The sequence below is a fragment of the Marmota monax genome, unplaced genomic scaffold (genome assembly GCF_021218885.2).
Source record: "Marmota monax isolate L192 unplaced genomic scaffold, Marmota_monax_Labrador192_F-V1.1 WCK01_AAM20220418_F8-fsc00057, whole genome shotgun sequence".
Classification (NCBI taxonomy): Eukaryota; Metazoa; Chordata; class Mammalia; order Rodentia; family Sciuridae; genus Marmota; species Marmota monax.
The window spans coordinates 4,832,211-4,858,692 of record NW_026693933.1 but is presented as its reverse complement, the minus strand read 5'-3'; the positions used below and the strand labels follow the sequence as shown (position 1 = coordinate 4,858,692).

Genomic DNA, 26,482 nt, shown 5'->3' with positions numbered 1-26,482 from the left:
TGTGACTTGAAATCTAGCATTATTCTCCCCTTTTGTTGCTCTAAATATTGCCATTTGTGCACACTAGCTGGTACTTTTGAGTTTTACAATCAGTACGCCACACTTCCTAATAGATCCTTGTTAGGATTTATCTGAAATTGCACTGGCTTCCAAAACATATGTAAAGTCCAGAAGAAACTGATACACTGATATTTTGAGGCAGGGAATTGAATGGCTGGTAGAGTTGGCATGGATGAGAGATTTACATTTTGCTATATACTGTTATTTATTGTAATTGACCATTATTATATATCACACATCTATTTTTTAAGGAAAGCTATTTTAAAGACAGAAATTTATAGATAAATTCTGAAAAAAAATAGCTGTTTTAAAGATATAGTCTTCCTATTCATGAATACATGATCTCTCAAGTCTGATTATGGTTTCTTGAATGTCCTTCAATAACTTTATTAGTAAAAGTGTCCATTGCTACTATATTTGCTATTGTTTTTATTACATTTTGTGTTTCGTTGTTTCTGATACAGCAACTCTTCTCATTTTTTTATCTTGCCATTTCTTACGTTGTGCAGCACTGACCCTGAACTAGCAATCTGGTTGAGCTCCTCATCAGTTCAATTACTTTCTTTACCCTTGAATTCTCTTCAATCTTATGTAATGTTCATGTCTTGGAACAGTGACAAAGCCCTCCAAAGACAAAGTTCCTGACATTAAAGAAAATATGTTTTAACTTTCCTCTTCTATTTTTAATTTAATAAAAGTTTCTATCCTAGAAGGGTACTAAATTTTGCTTGAATATTTTTCTTAATCCAGTGAGATAATCCTATTTTTTTTTCATTGAATCTCTTAACAGGATGACATTCACTAGTAGACTTTTTCCCCTTAACCATTCTTACATTTCTGGAATTACCTCTACTTTAAAAACATGGCCAATAACATATTAAAACTGTTCAAGTCCATCATAGCGAGGGAAACACATATTAAAAAAGTAGTAATACCATATCATTTTTCATCTCTTAGTTTGGCAAATGTCTACAGTCTGATAATATCTAGTGTTGGCAGGGATATGGGGAAAATGGATCTCACAGACCTGACTAGTGAAGCATAAAGATAATGTCTTTTGGTGTCTGAGGAAGTTGACTGTACAATGGATAATCAGATAGAAAGATGTCTCCCATGTCTACAAAGCAACTTCATATATTTTCTAGCCATCTAAAAATGAACTCCTATAAGGGTTTCTAATGTTATATATCCATATTCATATTTGAGACTGTGTGGCAGAAAAAAAATGTTAAGAAACAGGATCACTGATCTTTACAGGTCAACAATATGGAAAAATTTTCATTTACTATTGGAATAAGGAATAGAATGAGACAAGAGCATGGTTTTTATTATGTTTTATTTATCACCAGTTATTTGAGGTTTCTTTTCCTTCTTGCAACATATTAGGTTAAGTTGATACACAGATAATTTTTTTCTAATGTTTTAATATCTTTCCAGAAAAAAAAGAGCAATCCCAATGAACTGAGTTTATAGCTCCAAACATAAAAAGTCCCTGGAGAGCTGCTTGAATTAATTCTTATTTTTTGCTAATGTTTAACATAGGAATGGGAAAATTCTAAATCCAAGGTCAGACCAACCATGATTTGTTCTGTCTCAATCTTATTATTACACCAGTCAGAAACTTAGCTTGAACCAATAATGATGAGAAAACACAATTGGCAACACATGCTGAGCTACAAAGATGCACTCATCTGCTGGGTTCAATACCTATCTCATAACTTTGGTTTAATTATACATCTCCTTTCTTGGCCTACACTTCTATCATGAATTAACTCAATTTCCTGAGACTTAGTGCCTTTAACTTAACTTGTGCTGAGATTTAAGGCTAAAACAGAGCAACAAGACTACCCAGAAAAACATTTCGTCTTTCCCTATGGATACTACTTCTTATTCCCTTCACCATTCCTCTCTTACTCAGACATAAATATATTTATTTCATTCTTCTCTTTGAATTGCTGTGCACAGAGATTGATTCACCCCTTCCATCTGTCTTTGCTTAATATCTCACTATGTGATTTCCCTATTCTGACATTTTACTTTAGATAATTTTAAAAATTACAGATACCCTTGGCATTCAAAATTTGCTTATTAAATTGTTTATCAAAAAATCTTATTTTCCTGCCTCCTTGTCAAAGAATATGGCCAATTAAATAATGCCTGAATAAATGTAGATGGGCTCTAAATAGCAAACTGAGGAGAATTATTTCAAATTGATACTATTGTTAAAAGAAAAATTCATCCATTTTTTGTTCTTTATCTAAGAAAATTATCTGCATAAAATATCACAGAGGGGAAAAATAGTATTAAATATGAAGTGGTATTTGAGTAACATAAAAGTACACCTGTAATCATTTTCACAACTAAATTTATTCTTCTCCTTGGATAAAAAGTATGCATTTATATTCAGGCAGTCTTAAATTAGCTATTTCACACTTCACATTTTGAATGCAGAAACATATCTCATGAAATTTCTATTGGCATTACTCATTGAAAAATAAAATTAAATAAGAATATTTCAAAATTCCATTTGTTCAGAATAACTGAAACATTTAAATATATATAGCTAAAGCATTGAAGGTCATTCTTGGCTTAAATTCTATATTGAATGGTTTTAATTTTTGAGTGGGGGGCTCTAACACCCTAAAATACCTATATTTTTCAAATTTACAAAGACACTGAGGAGTTATTTCCTACATAACAGAAGAATTCTTTCTAAAAAATATGTAAAATTAATAGAAACATACTATAGCTCATTTGATAGAATGCTTGCCTCGAATGCACAAGGCCCTGGGTTCAATCTCCAGCACCACACACACATACACACAAAAGACGAAACACATTTTGCACAATAACACTGTACTCTTTAATCATTCATTCAGCTAAAAATAGTCTCAGGGATCAATTATGTGTGAGGCACTGTAGGAAATAAAAATAGAAGTAAAACATGATCCTTTTCCTCTCAGAGCTTATAATATAACTAATTAGGGGGATGGGGACACATGTACATAAATAACCACAATGTAAAACAGAAAATGGAAATGTTCTAAGAGAGTAGTAAAGGCTCATTGGAATGGAGAAAGAAAAGGAGAAGGGGAAGAGGAAAATAAACATGACTGGGTAAGAAGGAATCAATGACTGTTGGGCATTGGGGAACTTGGATCAAGACTTGTGAGAGTTAGGATGTCCCCCAGTGAATAGTTAGAACACTGCAGAAAGGTACCTCAGAGAAAGGAAATTCCTGGATATTGTTATGTGTGGGTATGTACCCAAGTGTTGTATCAATAATAACAATAGATAAACAACAAACCTCGATTAAAAATACAGCTGTCAAGAAGTAAAAAGTACTAACTGAATGAGACCATTTGGGGGTGGGGCAGAAAGTGTAATTGCTATTAACTCTTCATCAAGCTACACTACAAATCCACAGAGCATGTTGGCCAGGACTTTGGCTCAGTCCTGGCCTTTTTAAGGGTAAATCATAGCTGATAGCTTCCCTTAGTTACCTCTCCTAAGAGCTGATACAGGCCTCTCCATCCCTTCCAAGGCAGAAGTATGCGGAGATTAAAATAGCTTCAGAATACTTCCTGCTCTATCCTAGCTATGCTTTCATTTTATTTGACTTAGACCAATTGGAATGCCAAGGGAAAACCCCATGAGGCACTGAGCATGTGAGATAATGTGTCAGTCCCTCAAAACTGTTTGTCCAACCTATTGTGCATATCCATCATAGTTCACCATCCATGAGAAAGCACAACATGTAGGGGAAACAGCTCTTAGCACACACTGCTGTTTCTTCTTTTTTTAAAAATAGATGTGTCACCTCCATTAAATACTTCCATCTCAACTATTTTAATAATTTGTCACAAATCTAGCCACTTGCCAAAACAATGAAGATTATGTATTCTAAACATTTGTTTGGAAGTTACAGTTCTCCACTCAACTAACAAAGGTGCTACTTGACCCATTATTTATATGAATCAAATACCTGGCCCAAGTTAGGTACATGTGTAATGAATACCGTATTTCTTATCTCTAAAAAGTGTGTAATATTGCACTTATGACAAGATTTTCTGACTTCCAACTTCAGCTAATGACAATCTATCTACTCCTCCCCTTCTTTGGTGGACCCCAGGGAAAAGAATCTGTTGGTTTTGCTGAGCTACTAGCAAGCTCACATTGCTTGGGGAAGAAGTTTTAGCACAGCTGAGGTCAGAGCTGGAATGAAGGACAAAGATGAACATTTAGAAATAAGGAAAGCTAAGGGATTCAGAAAGGGCCTTCACTTACAGTCAATAACACTAATCCACTTGACTCTTTCTCTCTCTCTCTCTCTCTCTCTCTGGAAAACAGAAAACCTTGGATAACAGAATTTCTCTGGCTCCATTACTGAACTACTGCTAAAGCTTCCCCATTCCTTCCCTAAGGCAGAGGTAACTAGGGATTAAAATAACTCCAGAATACTTTCTGCTCTAACACTGCTTTCACTCTATGGGACTTAGACCAAATGGCATGCTGAGGGAAAGTTTACTTTTTTTGGAAAGATGTCCTTCATGGTTTAGCCTTCCCCAAAGGCTTCACTTAACTACACTAGTTAACAGTGCCCCTGCTACCATCAATCACTTTCTATCCTACTGCCCTATTTTACCTTAGCACTTATTACTATTTACAGTAGACTTATCCATCCATCATTCAATTGAACAATCAATCAGGTGTTTCTTTGTCTGGTTTCACAGTCATGTCCTCTGTGTCTAAAATAAAACCTGGAATGTGGTTGGTTTTCAAATATTCTGTAGTGAAAAAATGAACAGATGAATGATTATTTCACCTCAGCTCCCAAAACTCCAAACAATTTCATCACCTCTGAAACCTCAACCTGAAATTACAAGAATGATCAAACGCACACTTTATGCTATTCCTTCAACTATGTCTATGTCCATTATCTACACCTATTTACATCTTGGTTTCTTTTACTATACACTTTAATTGCTGTGTAGTTCCTGTTTTTGTCTTTCATTTTGAAAATGCCTAATGGTCAGTGGATTCCTTTTATTGGGTACAAAAAAAATTATCTTTTAAGAAGACAATATGGCATTTTAGTAAATGTTATTGTTCTATTTACAAGAAATGATAAAATGATGAGTATTCCTAAAGAACCTTATTAGTTATCCATTCTAAACCATTATAACTCATGAAATGTATTAACATACCATTTTAAGATTTTTATCTAGCTTTGACTTAAGAATCAAGATATATAAAATGAAAATATTGACATATTAAAATCAAAATTCTACTTTGAGAGCAAAGAACCAATTACTAAGATCGGAATAAAGCACACATGAGATAAACTAAGACAAATTTTTCATATATAAAACTTCACATTTTATTGTATTTGAAAAGAAATAGTTCAGCAAGAATTTGTTATACTAAAATAGAGGCTTAACTTTTTTCATATGCTGAATACAGTGTCTTATTTAAATGAGCAAATTAAACTAATATACCTTAATTATAATATCTTTTACAACTATTATATATTACTAGATGCATTTTAACATAATTAATTATAACAAATAATACGAATATAATTATAACATAATTAAATAATACAAATACATACACACCTATTTTCCTATATCTTACAACATGTATATTCATTGTGTTTAATAATGTAACAAATGTTTTTCAAGAACAATCTCTTTATGGATTTAAAGAAATCCTCTAAATCTATTAGAGAAATTGAATATAAGTTAGATTTCTTTAAGAGTTATAACTTTTAAAAATAATGGAATCATTCGTGTGTGTGCTCCTGCCCTCATGAAATGCCACAGTCAGTGGAAGGGTCAATATCCCCAAGGAGCCCTGTTTATGAGTGATATTAACACCAAACAGAAAGCTTAGCAAAGTCTGTTCTAAAAATAACCCTGTGTGTCTCTTGTTGTCATCATCAAGCTGAGTCTCCTGTGCTTTGTGGCATAGCATCCAGGCCTCCTCTTTGCCTTTCTACAAGCATTGCTACCCAAGACCTCCCCTTTCTCTCAAGGTGGCCAGGATAAAAAGAATTCTGCAATCGCCCTAAACATTCATTAAACAACATTATTGCCCCTTGAGCAGACAGTTATCATGTTGTTTTGGCAGCAGGAAGGAATCTGTGGTTTCACTTGAATGTTATTCTTCTTTATTTAAACTACTAGAAATAACCCAAAAATGACAGAATGCTCTTTCTATAAATAATCATTCCAGAGTAGAGTTATATTAGGAGGTAACTCAGATGGCATGATAACGCCTAACAAGCTAATCTTAGACCTGCAATGCCATAAGATAGAAATACAGAGGCTAAGAATAACTGACCCAAAGGAGTCAGCCTGCTAAAGAGAGGCACAGACTTGTGGGCATCTGCAGGTTCTAATGCATATAATGATCTGAAAGCCTCTTTCATCCAGGATGGCAATAAATTATGTTGGTCATTAATATTATAATCAATAATGCTTTATAACATATTGATTTATAGAGATGGCTCAATATTCTTCTTATAGCAAATAAGAGTATAAAAATTGGTTGATGGAAACCAAAGAATTGGCTCTTTCCTAAACTTCATCACTATCTAATTAGTAAACTTTACGCTTGTGACCTACAGAATATGCACTTTCCATCCAAAAAATGTAAAATTTAACTCAAGAAAAAGTAAAATATAACATCATGACTATATATAAATATTACCACTCAATTTTCACCAAGAAAGTTCAAACTGGACCTGAGTTAGACAAATTAAACATAAATTGAATTGAGTTAGCCAGATTAAACCTTTATTTCAGCTCAAGAATTTCACATTGCACATTGAAATCAGGATTTGAATGGGTACACAGACTTTATTAATCCCACGTTTCTAGATAAAGACCAAGGTGGGCATAATTCAAACATTTTGGCAAAAAGAAATAAATCCATTATATTAATATTTCAAAAAAAATGCTCTCCTACTAAAACATTAGTAATAATGTGCTGTTTAAAAGCTGGACTAACCTTTGATCTGTGTATTGTAAAACCTTGGCAAACAGATGCCATATGCATTAGGAACACTGCTTCTGTCCAGAGTATCTGCCCCAGGACAGAGATCACTCTCATAGAACTTTGGAGTTTCCCTGAGCTCACGGCAGCTCTGGAATCTGTTTGTCAAGCACTGAGAATGTGAAGTGAGACTCTTCCAACTATACTTTCAATATGGTTTCCTACTTGTACCTTAATTCTCTCAGGATTAAGAAGTCTGCATAGACGTTTGTTTATAAATATAGCTGATTCCACATTTTTAGTACCCAACAGATATGAATAAAATTATCCTACGCTGAATGTTATTCTCTTTGAGAAAAAGTGACAGGAGTTGAAACCAGAACCTGCCATTTCCGACCCATGGTAATCATCAGTGTTTCAGTCAGCATTTTTGCTGCTGTCATCAAAAGACCTGACAAGAACAATTATAGGAGAAAACGTTTATTTGGGAGCTCACAGTTTCAGAGGTTTTAGTCCATAGATGGTCAACTCCTTTCTTTGGGGACTGAGTTGAGGCAGAACATCTTAGCAGAATAACATGATAGAGGAAACTGACTCAGGACATGGCCATCACCACAGACAAAATATATTCCCAAGGCAGACCCCCAATGACCCACCTCCTCTAGCCATACCCTACCTGCCTACAGTTATCAGTTAATCCTTACCAGGGGATTGATTCACTGATTAGATTAAGGCTCTCATAACTGGATCATTTTACCTCTAAACTTTCTTACACTTTCTCATACGTGAGGTTTTGGGGTACACCTCATATCTAGACCATAAAAATCAGTAAGTGCCTTACCTTTCTGAACCTGTTTCCTCAGCTGTAAAATATGAACACTGCAGCAACTATAGCATAAATCAGTGATAAGGCAATGCATGGAACAGAGAAACTCTTGAACCATTAGCTATTATATCAATAATAAGAAGACTGACAAAAAAAAAGAAATAAAAAAAGTTTGATCCCGCACTTCCTACATTTTCACTAAACAACTAGAAAATCAGATGGGAGTATAGCAGAGAAAAACATGAAAAGGGCATCTGGTAGTGATACCTTTGTATTCAAAATACATACCTGAATTTTAATTGCATAGAGATTTTTAAAGGATGATTAAGAATCAATTATAATGATGTTCAACTCATGAAGAGCTTTTTCTAGTTCACCTTACATGGAATTCCCTGAAAACTTTTGCAGTAAATGTTTTTACTAAAGCAAGAACTCTCAAACTACAATGTCACTTGAAGAAATTCAGTGAAATATTCTTGCTGTTTCTGGGTTGGCTTTTTGTCTTAATTTGGTTTATTTCAATTTTGATTTTAATTTCAAGTTTCAAATTTTTGAAACAACTTCATGACATTATCATATTTGAAGCCAGTTTGGAAATGTCATGCCTTAGACACTCATCAAAATTTACCTAAAACAAATGGCCAATAACATTCACATCACTGCAAGTGGGTCAACAATGAACAAAAACTATGAATTTAAAAATTTATGACACAAGTGGTAGAATATGAGGAGAAGCAGAAAAGTAAAGTTGTGGGTATTTCCAACCTTATCAGCATGCAAAAGCTCAATCATAAGTAAATGACTAGTTACATTCTGTGGTCTGGTAAATTTCTCTCTTCCTTAAAAGTGGTTTCCATTGGATTTAATTATTGGGTATTTAAAAAACACTATGTATAAAAGACCCATCACTTACTTCACTGTGGAAAAGTTAACATTATGATAATGAATGGAAAATATATTCTTATAAAAATAACTTTATAAGATATTCTTATAAAAATAACTTCTTATAAGAATAGCTTTGTTTTGTATTCATGAACCATAGCAGCTTAGAGTAACCCTAAACATAATATGCTCTAAACACTTAAGAGGATAGATCATTTAGTGTTGTAAAAAAAAAAATCTTGTTTAAATTAAGTTTGTTTTGTGTAATTGACTTAATTGAAAAAGAATTGAACTAGAAATACAAGGTATTTTCTAGTTCTTCTGCCTTCCTATTGCCAATCTTCTGGGGTTAGCAAACAGGAAAACTAACCAGACACAGTTGTGCATGTCTGTAAACCCAACTATTTGGAAAGCTGAAGCAAAAAGGATTACAAGTGTGATGTCAATCTTAGCAATTTAGTGAGACCCTCTCTCAAATTTTAAAATGAAAAGGGCTAGGGATGTAGTTCAGTGAAAAAGGGTCCCAGGCTCAATCCCTAGTACCACGAAGGAACAAAGAAGAAGGAAGGAAGGGTAAGGGAAGGGAAGGGAGAGGAAGGGAAGGAAAATGAGGAGGGGAAGGGAAGAGAAGGAGCAAGAAGAGAGCTGCTAACAGCAAAGACACCTAACAACATCCCAAGCTAACCACTGGCACTCCAACTTCCTTGTCAGAATAGGATAACCCACAGCACAGCCACACTGACTGGAAGCACATTCCAATGTATCTTTGAATTTCATTTTTAAACTTTTAAAAAATCATTTCATAAACTTTCATTTCAGTTGTTTTCAATGTAGTCCAATTCAGAAAAACAGTTAAAATGTAGTTATCATTCCATGATGTAAAGATTGTTCATTATTCTTAAAATGTAATTATGACAACCTACTGGCAAAGACATTGCATTCTGAATATTTTAAAGATCGTCTTTCCTTCATATAATGAAAACAATTCATATATTATTAAATTTCTCTAAAAATTTTCTTTATCCCTGAGAGTCAACCTTAAAAGAATACTGCATTTAAGTTCACAATAAATACTTGTAACATATCAGACAGCAATTTTGACTTTCTTCCTTTCTAAAAGATTATTACAATCTAGAAAACCCAGTTTTCTTCCACAATTATGTACTGCTATCTTTTATTAGGGGATCCTATCTAGCAAAAGAGAGTTCAAAGAAACACAATCTACTCAGTACTAGTAAAATGTCATGAAAATGAATTAGCAGCCACGATTTAATTAAAATCAGAGCCCATTTTCTTTACTTATTTAGGTTTTCAGAAACAAGTTTGATCACCAATGTTCACACAGTGGAAAACACTGCTGGTACCTAGCTAACTTCTATTCTTGATACTTCTTTCTTCTTCCCAACAGGTTCATATAGCCACCATTCCCACATCATCCAGAGCAACCATTGTTCTCAAAACTTGTTGAAAAATGGATCAGTGGAGATAGGTGCTATTTGGGCCAATGGGTTATGAAGGATAATTTGCTTAGGAAGCTCCCGTTAAGATCCTTTTCTTAAAAGGACACCTCAAAGAAGCAAAGTTTCCCTTGTTTGTCTCTGGAATTTGTCCTGTAATCATTACCAGGACGCCTGGACCTGCTACTGAGGGGTTGTAACTATTGGAGAATGGATCTTATGATCACAGAACCCGATGCTAGAACTAGTATAGTGGCACTATATGAGGGAGTTGAATGTCGCTGACATCACTGCGTTTCTGGTAGTGCCTGACCACCCAGCTTTATTAAATGATAAAAGTCCTTATTCGTCATTTTGACCAAAGTTTTCTTTTACTTGCAGTGGAAAACACCTAATATACCTAGTTCTACAATTAATCATTGTTAGTATTCTGGTGTAATAGCTTTGTGTGTGAAGATGAAAGGGACACTTTTTAGAAGATGTATTCCTATTTATTATAAAAAGTTCACAAAAGGCAGAAAAATCTCATAAAAACAAATTTCCCTCCCCTTCACCAAAGCACAAACAAACAAACAAAAATCTCTCCTGATTTCTATCTGTACATGAATTTGTTGGGGACGTGAATAGATAGATAAAAATAATAACTTCATCAAGATCTTATTGATGTTATTTTTTTTTAAAAAAACTGAATTTTAATTTAGCAGATTTAAAACTGTATTTGAAGGAACTATAAACATGCTTCCTCATCATAAAGAGATATTATTTCCAAAAATATCTAAGGTTAAATAAACTAAATTTTTTTTTAATCAGTCTTTGGAATCTTTTTTTAAACGTGTGTTTCTATTTTAAGCAACAGAGAATTTGTTCCTGCTCAGGAAAAAGACATCAGCACCTCTCACATCTTTCCATCTCACCTCTCCCCAACACCTCACATTGGTTTGTTTTATTAATATGTCTACATTGCCCTACTTTATAACATTTACTTTCTTTCCTATAACCACAGTCACATATTGTTTAAATGAATTCATCATCATCCCCGCCATGACTTTCACAAAGTTTTCTCTCCTTCTGAATTTACCTTATGTTTTAGGCTACTCTTGGGTGGGTTTTATTGTCAAATAGTCTCTTTTAGGTTTAAGGAGTCCCACTTTGTCCACCTATTTTCTTTGCATTTTAATAACATCTTAGCTGAGGGTAACACTGGATTGTCTTTCTTTTAGAACTTCAGAAATTTTCTTCACTGTCCTCCATCATGGAGTGTTAAGGTTGACAAGTCTTCCTAAATCTTAGGAAGGCACTTCCTCCCAACCTCCCTGTCCACAGACTCTGCTTTCCCTGCCTGAACACCTGAAGAATTATTTGTCATTAGCCAACCAGAATATGAACCAGTACTGAACACTTACATCAAATTTCTCTAAAATATGGGGAGCTCTTTTAATATGCACATTTCCCTTTTCTTTTTTAATGAAATTATTTTTTCCCTTTTTATAAAGATTCCTTCTGTTTCATTGTTTTAGGATATCAACTTCTGGGACTCGAATAATCTTTCTGACATTTGACCTTTGTCTTTCAAATGTATTGACTTTTCTCTAATTGTATTACCTCATTTTCCTTGTATCCTGACAGTTTCAAGCTTTTCCTCCTTGTCAGTCAAGATTTTCCATTAAAGTCTATTCAGTTTTCTGCTATTTCTAAGAGCAATTTTTGTTCTATAATTATCATGTTTTTTTTTATATTCTCAAGTCATTTATTTAGATCTAAATCTCCCTTTTCATCTCATTTTATTGTTTTATAATTCTCACCTTCCAGATCTTGCTTTGTAGAATTTATGTTTTTGTTAAAGGGTGCAGCTCTGGGAAGCAATTATTAGACAACTTGGGGTTCAATGAGTTTTCTTCTTGCTGGGATCTCTAAGATTAGTGGAGGAAGGGGCATCTCATCTCAAGGTGCTAAGGCTCATCTCCTCAGTTAAAAAGCTGTTTTCAAGCCTCCCCTTCTCCAAAGAGAGCACGTTTGTTCACCTTCCTCCATCTCACCAGTTTCTCTCCCAAATCATTTCTCATATTCCTCAGTCAAAACAGAAAACGAGAACAACCAAACATGCTGAGGGTATCCACCCTGTTTGCTTCTCTCCAGATTTGGAAATGTTATAATTCTCAGGAAGTTGTCAACTTGCCAGTAAAATCTGAAGAAGGCCAAGGAGACAAGTCTTTATGTTCTGATAAAAAATTCCTGCTTCCATTTTTTTCCCTTGGCTATTTGTACCATGATGTATGTTCTACTGGGTTATATAGATTTATTTCCTCTTATTATTGAATATTGTAGCAGGTAGAGCAGGTGTTTGCTGACTTATATTTGGGGGGGTCACTTAAGTATCTATTGATGCTGAGAAATTACATGGTATATTTCCAAATTTTTCATCTCCAAAATTGAAGTTACCTTTAGTATTTTTTTAGTATTTAATATCCGAATGTGGGATTCTTTTGGAATCAATCCTGCAGGGTTTCATTGAATTTTCTTACTTAATGAACATAAAAGTCTTCACCTCTGTCATCCTCAGAATTATGAAACATTCTTGCCCCCATTCTCAATGGACCTGTTTATAATTAGTTTTTGATTGATATCTATCAATTATCCCAATTGGTAACAGATTTATAAGTGAAGAATCTGACTTAGAGAACAGCAAAACAGTAATTATAGGGAATATTAGACATGATTCTCGACATGACAGTGGCATTTCTTAGACTTATATTTTCATAATTAGAGTGTGCTTTTCAAGTAGACATAAATGATTGAATCCAATATGTTCCCTTCTTCTCATACCATACACCAAGGAACAAAAGGATTAAGGAAAAGTAAAGACATGTTTTAACAAAAATTTTAGGATTTAGAGTTAAATGTTTTAGTTTCATACATTAAAATGAGAATACATAGCGAAAAATTGAGTTGTCCCTTATTATAACTGACATTAGTTCTCTACAAACTCTAGGAAATTCCTTTATAATAACTGTTCCAGTACGGTGTGGACAGCTCTGCAGTCCAACATGTTAGGCAGCATGCCTGGGAACAGGAAAATACCCCTGCTTCTGCCAGCGCCTGCTGAGAGACCTGAATCAATATTTGTATATGCTTCAGTTTCTGTCACAGTTATCACTTACATTGGCCCACGCTGACCACAAAAGGGGAGATGTACTTGGAAAAAAATGTGTCAATCATAGTGAATTCCAAGATTCACTATTATAAAAATTTTTAACAGAAAGATATTCACAGACTATGTTATAGAACTCTCTATACAACATCTGAATCTCACCCAAGTTATCTAGCATCACTGGGACCATATTAGGAAAAAGTACAATCATATACAACATTTGCAATCCAATAGAACATAAAAGATGCTGGATTTTATATATATATATATATATATATATATATATATATATATATATATATATATACACATACACACACACACACACACATACACGTGTGTGTGTGTATGTGTGTGTGTGAGAGAGAGAGAGAATGCATAATGGCCAACAGAATTAAAATATTAAGTGGGAACTCTGAAGTAACTGCTAATGACAATTATACAAGAAAACTAAAATCTTTAAATAATTAATCTCAAGAAAACTTCCATAGGGATTTCATTGTTTGATTACATCCCCTTCAACCTCTTTGTCTTTTATTATTACATGAGACACACACACACACACACAAGCCATCCAAAAGTACAGACACAATTTACATAAGAAAAGGACTAGTCTTATCAGACCAAGATAGCCAAAGAAAGAATAGATTTATATGATAGCTAAAGAAACCTGGTTAGGGAATAAAAATTAATTTCCCCATGTGACCTATAATCTAACTCATCTGGTAGAACATGGCATGGAAGAGTGAGGATCCTAGTTTCAATCAGTAAAAATACTAATAATTGTACCAGACATTTTAAATACATGCTGATATATCTGAACCTTAATAAGAATGCTAAGAGATCAGGAGATGGACACAATTATTCTTCACTTTGAAGATGAACAAATCCATTATACAACTGGCTAGCAATGGAGTTCATGTGCGAATAAGCTCCTAGGACAGGGCTCTCTCCAAAACTCTGCACTGCAGCCAAGTATCTTTTCTCTCTTTCAGATTCAAAGACTCCATCCACTTCTTGGCCTACAAATCACAACCAGGCCATTGGTCCAAGAGGAAGCTGAACAAGATCGGTGAGAAAATTAAGACAAGCAAGCCCCTAATTCATCAATGAATTCAAAGGGCAGACCCTACTGATGCTGGTTCACCATCCTCATCACCCATTCTCTACCCGAGGCCAGTTTTCTGAAGGTTGCAAGAGCTGGGGAGATTTAAAAACCCCAAAGTCCATACTGTGGCTCTCACTAATGAAAACAGATACTTTAGGGATAGATTCCAGGCATCACATTTTGTAGAACACTTTTGGGCACTCTGAGAACCAGTGCCTCACAGAAAATCCACAATATAGATTGAGTAAATTACATTCAAGGACATACTATATGAAATAAAATCAAATACCATACAACATCATCAGGAGGATGCAGTTATGTTTCAAATTTCCAAAGTAAGTAGAACACAGAGTTTCCTTATTTACAAACAGGTTTGAGAGTTGATATTAACCTACATCGTTTTCCATTTAATAGCTAGTCCTTCAGGGCTGGGGTTGTGGCTCAGTGGTAGAGCACTTGCCTCACATGTGTGAGGCACTGGGTTCAATTCTCAGCACCTCATATAAATAAATGAATAAAATAAAGGTCCATCAACAACTAAAAATATATTATATATAAAAAAATAGCTAGTACTTCAGTGTTGCTTCTGGTATAAAAGGTAACAGCATGGACAATCTCAAGCACTTCCCTGTTAAAAATCTCATCGCTTTGAGTACAAATCACTAAGAGTCAGGGAAATGACAATTTCAGCTGAAATGGAAGTACAGGTGTGTGTGATGATCAAAGACATGGAGAACTGGCAAAGCTAGTAACACCTGCGGCCAACCTGTGTGGAAGGCAGGGCTGTGTTTCCGCCATATGAAAGAAATATCAAACTTGTACTTAGAGGCAAAGACTAGAAGGATATAGCATAGTACTGAAAAAATAGCAAAAAGAGTTAATTTCAATGAGTCCCTCAGTATTTTAAAAATATAATTAAAGTAGATATTAATATATTAATATATATTTTAATATTTAATATAAGTGACAACTGCCATCTGAGATACACCTGCTGACCTGTCCAGAAGTTCACGTCAGCTTTCACTCTGATAATAAATTAATGTAATTCTGGTAGGTTTACTTTGGTTAAGCAGACACAACTTGTTAGTATAGTTCCTGTCACTTAAGTGTATAAACACCAAAACTGTATAAAATTGATTTATTCTGATTTCATGAAAAGACTGAACCAACAGAAGGATCTTAAAATCAATGTGACTACCAGAGTTTTAAAGAAAATTTGCTTCAAACAGGATACGCATAGATGAGAAGGTGTGTTAGCGCCAAAGCAGTTGCCCTACCAACCTGTGGAATATTGATTGTTTTTACGCCTAGCCCCACAGTGTACAGGCTGCTTTATGTTACATTCTTATCATGGAAAGCTAGACAGTGATCTGTAATTACAATTAAACCAACATGGGAACTTAGCAGATCTGAGGAAGAACTTTAAGCCAATTTAGGTAGAAGCATTCAGAAGAAAACAGAAACAAAGAGTCCCAAAATCTGAATTAGTAATAAGAAATAAATGCAAAAAGCAATAATTACAAGTAAATAACATTTCCTGGAGAATATGCTCTTTTGACAAATATAAACTGATAAAGCTGACAAGATTCATTTCCCATCAGCACATCTTTGAGAGCACAAGCACACACACAGAAAAACAAGAAACTGGAATCTGTTCCTGTTATCCTTTAAAATGTTGCACCTGCTTCTAACACATTTATATGTGTGTATGCCACTGCATCTGCCTGACGATGCTAGACTTCCCAAATGTTTTTGACAACAATTAAAATAAGCATCTACTAATAATAATTTTATTTCATCCTAAACAGTTTCATTCTGGGCTGAGGAGAAAAAGCCACATTGAGGGGGGGAAAAAAACTACCTTTAAAACTCTGTGACAAACACATTTCAGAAGGTAGGTCTATAAATAGATGTGCTCTGTATGCACACTGTAAATATAAAATTGTCAGGCTGGCCGAGGCTGCAATTTAAACTGAAGCCCCAATATGAACTTACCTGATTTTCAAGTCCTGTTAGCATATGCTTAGAATCACTTCGAATCTCCTTTTTCTAGTTGCATAGTAAGGCAAAACACCTTCCACTACATTTTACTTATCTCACTCTCATCTTTCTTCTGAAGCAATACTTTGCAATTTCATTCAGAAGCAGCCTCCTTAAACAGACTCCGGAATATGCACAGAAACAGTAATGGAAGGGATCTAAGTTAAACCCTACAGCGGCACCAAGAAAACATCAACATCAAACCGAAAAAGCAGTCATTTCTGAAGAGAGGTGCTTTTCCTAGCTGCATTTCCCAAGCCAGCCCTCTTTCAAACATAAAAGGTCTCAGTTATGAAAGAGGATCTTACCTGAGCTGATCATACTGTGCATTCTTTGCTGAGCCAAGAGCTGCTCCCGTCCAGCCACCCCATCTGAGGAAAAACAAGAGTCACTCTCGTAAATTGTCTGCAGCATATTCCAATCACTCTTACTTCAGCTACATGAAAGATTCATCACTGCTCAGTGCACTGGCCCCAGGAGCTACCCTGGCTGGTCCTCCCTCCTCCCTGAGGAGAAGCGGCAGAGGATCAACTTCGACAATGATTTCATTTCTGCTCAGACGGACAGACACTTTTAAAAAGACCTGGACACTTTCCCCCGCTACCAACCTGTGTGCAAAGCAGAAAGGACAGAGTGGATGCTATAGCTCTCTGGAGTTTTAGGTTATCCAGGAAACTAGAAGCAGGTGGGAAATAGGAATGTGCTTCGGGGTTATTTCTTTGTCAGAATAAGTAGCAAAATATTAACTCTACCCACGAGAAAAAGAAACCAATTAAACCTGGCTTATAGTTCTTCAGGCTGCTAGGGGTTTCCTTGCAAGAACCTTCAGTCCTGCAAGTGGCTCCAGCCGGTGCCCTTGTATCTGTTTGTGTGTGTCTCTCTTCCCTTTCTCAGTCTCTCTCAGCTCAAGTTGGCTAAAGCTAGTGATAATCCATTTGCATATGAATCAACAACAGCATGGCCCACAGGCACAGAAATAGAACAATGGTCGGCCTGAGCCAAAAATAGGTCAAGCATGGCCGAGTGATTGGAGCCTGCATTAATGCATTTAAAAATACCCCAGCAAACCCAGCTGTCCAGCCTCTATCTTTCAAACCATAATTCTCTGTTGCAGGGCCTTAAAAGCAATTAACTCTTTCCTGCCTCCAAGCTCGTTTTACACACTGTTTTCATACTGGCGATTTGAGTCCAAAGGAAGGCAAGGAAAAAAATTAAGAATCATAATTCAAAGAGGGCAAATGCACATACATTTAATTTCATTTTATTTTTGTAGTATGTGTTTTTGGAAGAGAGAGAGAGAGAGAAAGAGAGAGAGAGAAGTGCAGAGCTCTGTATTGGTTCTAAAATAATACTGGAAGCTTTTGCTCATAATGTGGTTTCTGCCTCACCCACGCACAGCAATCCTGGTGTTCTATTTTTGTTGCCTGTTTCTCTGGCTACACTGCAGTTGGCTGTAGCACTAGAAGCTTTTCTGCCTTCTAGTTTCAGCACTGACAGGAGATTTAGTAGAGGTAGTTTCGGAAAACAAGCACACTCCAGAATAAAATTTTTATGAAGGACTGGTTTGATTTTTTTACTTGCTATTTATGTAAGGCAATTGTCCATTTCACGAATCCTAATGTGGTCTTAGTACCACCTGTCAATTTTATTGCATCCAGTTCCTACTCTATCTAAAAAACAAAAACATAAAACCATGGATGGCTAAGATCTGAAATTTCTCCGTCTTTCACTCTCTTAAGCTAAATCCAATTGACTTGAAAAAGGAAAAGAAAATTTTGATACTTTCCTATGGATGCAGAATTACCATGTTTGTGCACCTGTCGATAAATAAGTAAGTATATTTAGTACTTAAATATGAATATTCTGGGTTTATCTATACATTGGTTGCCTGAAATATAGATGCCACTTTTCTTTGGAATAGCATTTATGATAGTTGATAGATTTCCAGACCAGCACACATTGTGACATTCACCTGTAAGGTAAATGCACTACAATAGGTAGAATAAAAGTTCTACAGTCTCTGGTGTACATTTATATCAGTGTCTGTGAGAAATAAATTCTGCATCCCAAAATGGAATGCCATCATCTAACCGCTCCCAAGGGCAAACACAAAAGTATAATCCACTGGTCACTGAAGCTCTTCACTCTTCATGGAAGCTTTTCTAAACTAGATCAGCAAGAAAAATACAATTCCTAAGGCATTAGTAGCATCAGGGAAAGAAAGAGGAAAAGCAGATTGTTGCAAGGTCCTCAGAGCAATCTGACAGAAGAAAAACTTGGTCAACCCTAGGGTATGGGACAAGGAAAAGCAAAGAAGTTTTCATAGAATTTTGGCTTAAAAAAAAAATAGTTAAATTATTTAATAGCGAACCCACTGCTGAATTCCTCTTTTTTCATAGATAACTTCTGTTCAATATCCCACTTCTTGAAAAAGCAAACTTAGACGGGTGAGTTATAAGATTTTTTTAAAAAAATAGTTATTTCAAACTGCATTTGACTTAAGTTAAACAACAAAATCTTATGTTCCTATCAGTGGAAAAACTATTTGATTCCATCTGATATTACAAATAAGCTTTCCATGAAGAATTAAAATTCAATTTTAATGTGTAAAATTCAAGGGATAGAAATAATGTGGATCTGATAATTTTCCTTGTGGATGATGTATTTATATAGTGATCACATATAGCATTCTAAACCTGAGGTTAGAGTGGGGAGGTTGGCCACAATAATCTTCAAAGTCTGCCTCAGGAAACCACTGCAGGATGTAAGGGTACCTGGAAGCTGCCTCATTTTGCCCAGATGAGGCTGTCCCCTCAACCAGGGAAGTTCCACTTATATCGATTTACATTTGGGAGTGCAAAATTCTGTTTTTTCATTTTACTTAAAAAAAAAAAAACATTTTTAGGGGCCAGAGTTGTGGCTCAGTGGTACAGCACTTGCCTAGCATGCATGAGGCACTGGGTTCAATCCCTGGCATCATGTAAAAATAAAGGCATTATATCCATCTACAACGAAAAAATATTTTTTAATTATAAATAAGTATTTTTATTAAGGTATATTTGATAAATTAAGGTTGTATATATTTAAAATATACAATCAGATGAGTTGAGACAGCATACACTGTGAAAAAAATCAGCACAATCAAGCTTTTATCCATCTCCTTCGCTAGTTACTTTCCTTCCTTCCTTCCTTCCTTCCTTCCTCCCTCCCTCCCTCCCTTTCAATCTTTCTCTCTAATGGAGTCAGGCCTAAAGAGGCTTGCTAAAGGTAACCCAGGTAATTAACCATGCAGGTCTAGCATTCATGCTCTCTAGTCGGCCATCTTGCCCCTTACTAAAATGATGCAAATAATTACCTGAGATATTCAGAATAAAATTTAATAGAATCTACAGATGAAAAATAGAATCACTGTTTAAATGTGTCAAAGTATTTAACAGAATATACAAAAATCATGATAAATATATACAGGATAACAAAATCATAATATATACCTATATGTCTTTGCCATTTTGTTCAATTACACCATAAAACTGCAATTGATAAAAAAAAGTATCTCCAAGCTTTTATAGTCATAAAAAAAAGAAAGAAAAAGAAAATTGAAGAAAGTTCCAGAAGAGTATCTCCAATTTCTCAGAAATTCTGGGAAAGGGCATTCTAATGTGTATTCTTCAAGTTTTCAACTTGAAGTTCATTAACATTTCATCCCTACATGCCTTCAGCATTGTTTTTCATTAGCAGTCTTGTCTCTCATTTAACTCTTGATAATGAAAAATTACTCAGTGTGAAAAGATATTGGACACATTGTGAAATAGATCCACTTATCTCTGGGAAGAAATATAAACATCTTCAAAACAACCACCAACGATGCTGATTGCCACAGTTCCATTATCCAAAGCTTAAATATTAAGAATGTTAATTTTTTTTCTTATACCATCAAAATATCGGTAAAGATATGTGATTAATTTGATTATTAAACCAATTTTACTGATTTGAGGAAAAAGACGTACATTTTCTTTTGTATGAATCCTAATAAACTGATATAAATGTCAAGCTAAAATAGAAGGGTAGTATTATGGTTTATATATGAAGTGTCCTCCAAAAGCTCATGTGTGAGACAATGCAAGAAAGTTTAAAGATGAAATAATTGGGTTATGAGAGCTTTAACATAATCAGTGCATTAATTTGTGGATAGGAGTTAACTGTGTGGTAACTGTAGGCAGATAGAGTGTGGCTGGAGGAGGTGGGCCATTGGGGTTGTGCCTTTGGGGTATATATTTTGTCCCTGGAGAGTGGAGCTGTCCTGTCATCCTTGACACAGCTCTACCCCCTTACCTTTCTCTTTTCTTCTCGATTCCATGTCCGGAGCTATTTTCTGCACCCCACTCCTCCACCATGATGTTCTCCCTTGCCTTGAGCCCTAAGGAATGCAGCTAGCCATCTATGGACTGAGAGTTCTGAAACTGTGGGCCCTCAAGTAAACTTTTCCTCCTCCAATTGTTCTATCCGGTCTTTTGATAACAGCACTGAAAAAGCTAACTAAAACAGGTGGTTTTAAAAAAAATTCAATATAATAAATTCTAATTCAGTTTAATAAGCATTTTGAAATTGATCTAAATATATACTTTATATGTATACAGGTTAAAAAAGGCCAATAAGCAAAAACAAAAATCCACATTCTCTATTTACTAGAAAGTAGGAATGGGAATCAAATCCTAACATGAAATATTACTTAAAAATTATGATAATTACAATTCTTTTTATGCAAGTATGTAGGTTAAAAAAATAAAAAATGTATTAAAATTCTTATTACAGAAATATCTTCATATCTGTTTTTCAGATCAGTCTTAGTAATACCTGAAGACCCCACTGTAGAGAAGCAAGGCACATAGTATAATGTGATTTATATTACCACACAATATATATTCTGTTTGTGTGCAATAAAACAGACTTTTCATGCAGTGCCAAATCCTATGATTATGGACTCTATAAAGTTTTAAAATTTGTCTCCTTGAAATACTGAACTGTGCTTTACAAGAAAGCTACAAATTACTCATCAATAACTAGTATCCTCCATTCACTCATTCACCAACACTCTCTCTTTGCTGGTCCTCACATTTCTCCAACGACTGTTAACAGCAATAAAGTTATACACATTTGTTTACAATCAACAGGGTTAATTCTCTCAGACCCCCAAGAAACAGGATGGAAGGGGAATGATAAAGTAACTTTTGCTTGGTAGTTAGCTTATTTATCTGAATTTTCTCTTTCTTAAAGGAACAGCACCCATTCTTACTAAATAGAAGATACTGCATTCATAAGTGATTATTCCCCACTGAAGAATCCTAATTGGTCATCAAATGGCTTTCAGCTGAGAAAAGCATGTCTGGTCCCATCAGCAGGTAGTTTGAGAAAATACATCTGAAATGAAATTTCAGGGAGCCTGTTTTACGTAGAAACAAAACAAATCAACAATAACAAAAATTTTAGAGTCACAGGCCTTGCTTTGCTTGAAGTGAATTTCTTCTTTCTTTCCTTCAAATGTTGATCCATGACTTATTCTATTTTTAGGAGATTACAGGGGATCAGGGTCACCTGGGAACTTGTTATAAATGAAATTTATTGGGCTCTACCCCAGAACTACTAAATCAGAATCTCTGGAAGGAATCTGTATTTTAACAAGCCCTCCAAGTGATTCTGATGCACAAATAATGTTTGAGAACTACAAGATTAGATCATCTTTTCCAAAGCAATAATTAGATGGCTAAAAATATAGATGGATAAAATATCTTTTATGGTGCAATTTCAAATTAGCAAGTATTATTAGAGAACGATTTTTAAAAATGAAAATAATTAAACTAGGTAAGAGACTAAAAACAATGCCAATAATATTCAAAATATAAAGAGACTGAGCAACACCAGAAAGTGATCTTTGCCTATTGCAAAATGAGACCAGCATTTTACACTCAGATGATGGCATGTGTCCACTGCTCTTCCCAGCTGAGCCACTCTGTTCTAGATTCTATTTTTCTGAGTGTTTGCCCATCCATCAGCCCTTGGGCAACTTACAGCTCAAAGCAGCCAATGCAGAGGGAGAAATCAATATAGTAATGCATGGTCCTGTAATTAGAGGGACAAGTAAAACTTAATGGTCCTTTGAGAGAACCAAGGGAAGCTGTTTTTTTCTTGTATGAAAGTCAGTTAATCATATATTGAACATTTATTTCATAACTACAGAGCGAGCTCTGAAGATATAGATGCATAGAGGGATGTCCCTGCCTCTAATTTCATGGAATCGTCAGATTTAGAAGAAATACTGAAGATTTTCAGATTTAGAGGATAATGACCATACAGTGGGATAAGAAACTCTATAACAGATTTTATTTCAATCTTCCTTAAATTTGAATTTATAACCATGGATTCAAAATAATAAACCTTGTAGCGTTGTTAGGAGGATTACAGAGAATGATATCATACCTGGCAAACAAACAGGCATTCAATAAATGGTAACTATTATTACTATAACTAGTAACAATGAAAATGCCCTTCTGTGAACCTCTAACTGCAGTGATTAAAATATCTGAGAAGCTGTTACTCATCTCCTTTTCTAAGGGACTGTATAATTTTAAAAAAATAAGTTATGCAATTGATTAAATATTGAGTTCCTTATTCATAGCCATAAAAGCTTCATTCATCAACTTGAAAAGCTAGTCTCTTTGCTTCCTGTTGTATCTGGCATGTAGTATGTCACAAAATAAATACTTCTGTAATGACAAATGATTTCTTCTCCAGGGGATGCTATTAAGTACCTACTGATCTGGAGTAAGTCCCTAATGTGCTATTTGATAGCTAATATTTCCTTGTTACTTTGCATTTTATCATAGTTTCTTATTAAAACACCAATTCAATAATAAGTAAACCACAATAAAAATTTCATATCTGAAAAACAATCCTTTGATGAAATCATGTAATGTTTAATTACTCTTTAATTCATTGCCTTTCTCTTGCCTTATCATTGACCCTGCACATAGAATATCCAGTGGAAAGATTATAAGATAAATGATCTTGCATGGTCTCCTCAACTATGATTGTCATCTTGTACAACTTGAGTGAACCAAGAAATAAAATATCTTTCTCGTGAGATATTTAAGACATTGACACTAAGAAACTAATATAAAATGCATTCATAGCCCCACTTTGCAATATTGTATCTAGTAATGGGCGACAATGGCGGAGCTTCTAGAAAAGTCTAGTTGTCAGTTGCACTGGCTAGTGTCCACATGCTCTGCTTTCAACTGGTGAATTCCTTTGAGTTTATTATTTCCTCTCAATATTCTGAACTTCAGATCCAATTTCCCCCTCTTTCAAAATTCACTTGAGAAACTTTTAACATGATTTTCAACATTTTGTACATACAATATTTCTGTGACTGTGAAACTAACATTTCACATAAGACAACTAAGCAAGTTAACATCATTTTACATTAATGAATGTAGTATATATTCCTAAATGTAGGTATCAGTACGCAGGAACCAGAAATCCTTGCTTTTGCTTAAATGGCATGTAATGGGTGTCCTATTAAGGAATTTGGAGCCCGCCCCAACAATTTGTAGATCAGAGCCAACTTTTTCTTCTATCAGGTGCAGAGTCTCTGATTTGATATCAAGCTCTTTGATCCATTTTGAGTTAACTTTTGTGCATGGCGAGAGAAAGGGATTCGGTTTCATTTTGTTGCATATGGATTTCCAGTTTTCCCAGCACCCTTTGTTGAAGATACTATCCTTCCTCCATTGCATGCTTTTAGCCTCTTTATCAAATATGAGAAAGTTGTATTTTGTGGATTGGTCTCTGTGTCCTCTATTCTGTACCATTGGTCCACCCGCCTGTTTTGGTACCAGTACCATGCTGCTTTTGTTACTATTGCTCTGTAGTATAGTTCGAAATCTGGTATCGCTATACCGCCTGACTCACACTTCCTGCTTAGAATTGCTTTTGCTATTCTGGGTCTTTTGATTTTCCATATGAATTTCATAATTGCTTTATCTATTTCTACAAGAAATGCCCTTGGGATTTTGATTGGCATTGCATTAAACCTATAGAGAACTTTGGGTAATATCGCCATTTTGATGATGTTAGTTCTTCCTATCCATGAACAGGGTATATTTTTCCATCTTCTAAGGTCTTCTTCTATTTCTCTCTTTAGGGTTCTGTATTTTCATTGTATAAATCTTTCACCTCTTTTGTTAGGTTGATTCCCAAGTATTTTATTTTTTTTGAGGATATTGTGAATGGGGTGGTTGTCCTCATTTCCATTTCAGAAGATTTGTCACTGATATACAGGAATGCCTTTGATTTATGTGTGTTGATTTTATATCCTGCCACTTTGCTGAATTCATTTATTAACTCTAGTAGTTTCTTTGTAGACCCTTTTGGGTCTGTTAGATATAGTATCATATCATCCTCAAATAGTGATAATTTAAGTTCTTCTTTTCCTATTTTTATGCCTTTAATTTCTTTTGTCTGTCTAATTGCTCTGGCCAGTGTTTCGAGAACTATATTGAATAGAAGTGGTGATAGAGGGCATCCCTGTCTTGTTCCAGATTTTAGAGGGAATGCCTTCAGTTTTTCTCCATTCAGAATAATGCTAGCCTGAGGCTTAGCATATATAGCTTTTACAATGTTGAGGTAAGATCCTGTTATCCCTAGTTTTTCTAGTATTTTGAACATAAACGGATGTTGTACTTTGTCAAATGCTTTTTCTGCATCTATAGAGATGATCATGTGGTTCTTATCTTTAAATCTAAGAGTTAATAACTAGAATCAACAAATGGGACTTACTCAAACTAAAAAGTTTTTTCTCAGCAAGAGAAACAATAAGAGAGGTAAATAGGGAGCCTACATCCTGGGAACAAATTTTTACTCTTCACACTTCAGATAGAGCTCTAATATCCAAAGTATACAAAGAACTCAAAAAATTAAACAATAAGAAAACAAATAACCCAATCAACAAATGGGCCAAAGACCTGAACAGACACTTCTCAGAGGAGGACATACAATCAATCAACAAGTACCTGAAAAAATGCTCACCATCTCTAGCAGTCAAAGAAATGCAAATCAAAACCACCCTAAGATACCATCTCACCCCAGTAAGATTGGCAGCCATTTTGAAGTCAAACAACAAGTGCTGGCAAGGATGTGGGGAAAAGGGTACTCTTATACATTGCTGGTGGGACTGCAAATTGGTACAGCCAATTTGGAAAGCAGTTTGGAAATTCCTGGGAAAGCTGGGAATGGAACCACCATTTGACCCAGCTATTGCCATTCTCGGACTTTTCCCTGAAGACCTTAAAAGAGCATAGTACAGGGATACTGCCACATCGATGTTCATAGCAGCACAATTCACAATAGCTAGACTGTGGAACCAACCCCGATGCCCTTCAATAGATGAATGGATAAAAAAAAATGTGGCATTTATACACAATGGAGTATTACGAAGCACTAAAAAATGACAAAATCATGGAATTTGCAGGGAAATGGATGGCATTAGAGCAGATTACGCTAAGTGAAGCTAGCTAATCCCTAAAAAACAAGTGCCAAATGTCTTCTTTGATATAATGAGAGCAACTAAGAACAGAGGAGGGAGGAAGAGCAGGAGGAAAAGACTAACATTTAACAGAGACATGAGGTGGGAGGGAAAGGGAGAGAAAATGGAAATTGCATGGAAATGGAAGGAGACCCTCATTGTTACACAAAATTACATATAAGAGGTTGTGAGTGGAATGGGAAAAAAAAACAAGGGAGAGAATTGAATTACAGTAGATGGGGTAGAGAGAGAAGATGGGAGGAGAGGAGAGGGGGAATAGTAGAGGATAGGAAAGGTAGCAGAATACAACAGTCACTAATAGGGCATCATGTAAAAATGTGGATGTGTAACCGATGTGATTCTGCAATATGAAATTGGGGTA

General features: G+C 35.1%; 1 protein-coding gene across 23 annotated transcripts in view; it reads right to left on the bottom strand.

Annotated features, from left to right (window-relative positions):
- Positions 1–26,482, bottom strand: part of Hdac9 (histone deacetylase 9) — an 857,477-nt gene that overhangs the window by 456,239 nt on the left and 374,756 nt on the right. For 21 of the 23 annotated variants that reach the window (XM_046463549.2, XM_058585330.1, XM_058585328.1 and 18 more), the window contains one exon: positions 16,829–16,891. In XM_046463549.2, coding sequence (XP_046319505.1) covers positions 16,829–16,891 — 63 coding nt within the window. Of the gene's footprint in view, positions 1–16,828; positions 16,892–17,128; positions 17,279–17,298; positions 17,788–26,482 lie in introns of those variants that run through there. The other 2 variants (XM_046463556.2, XM_058585333.1) reach the window with 2 other exon arrangements.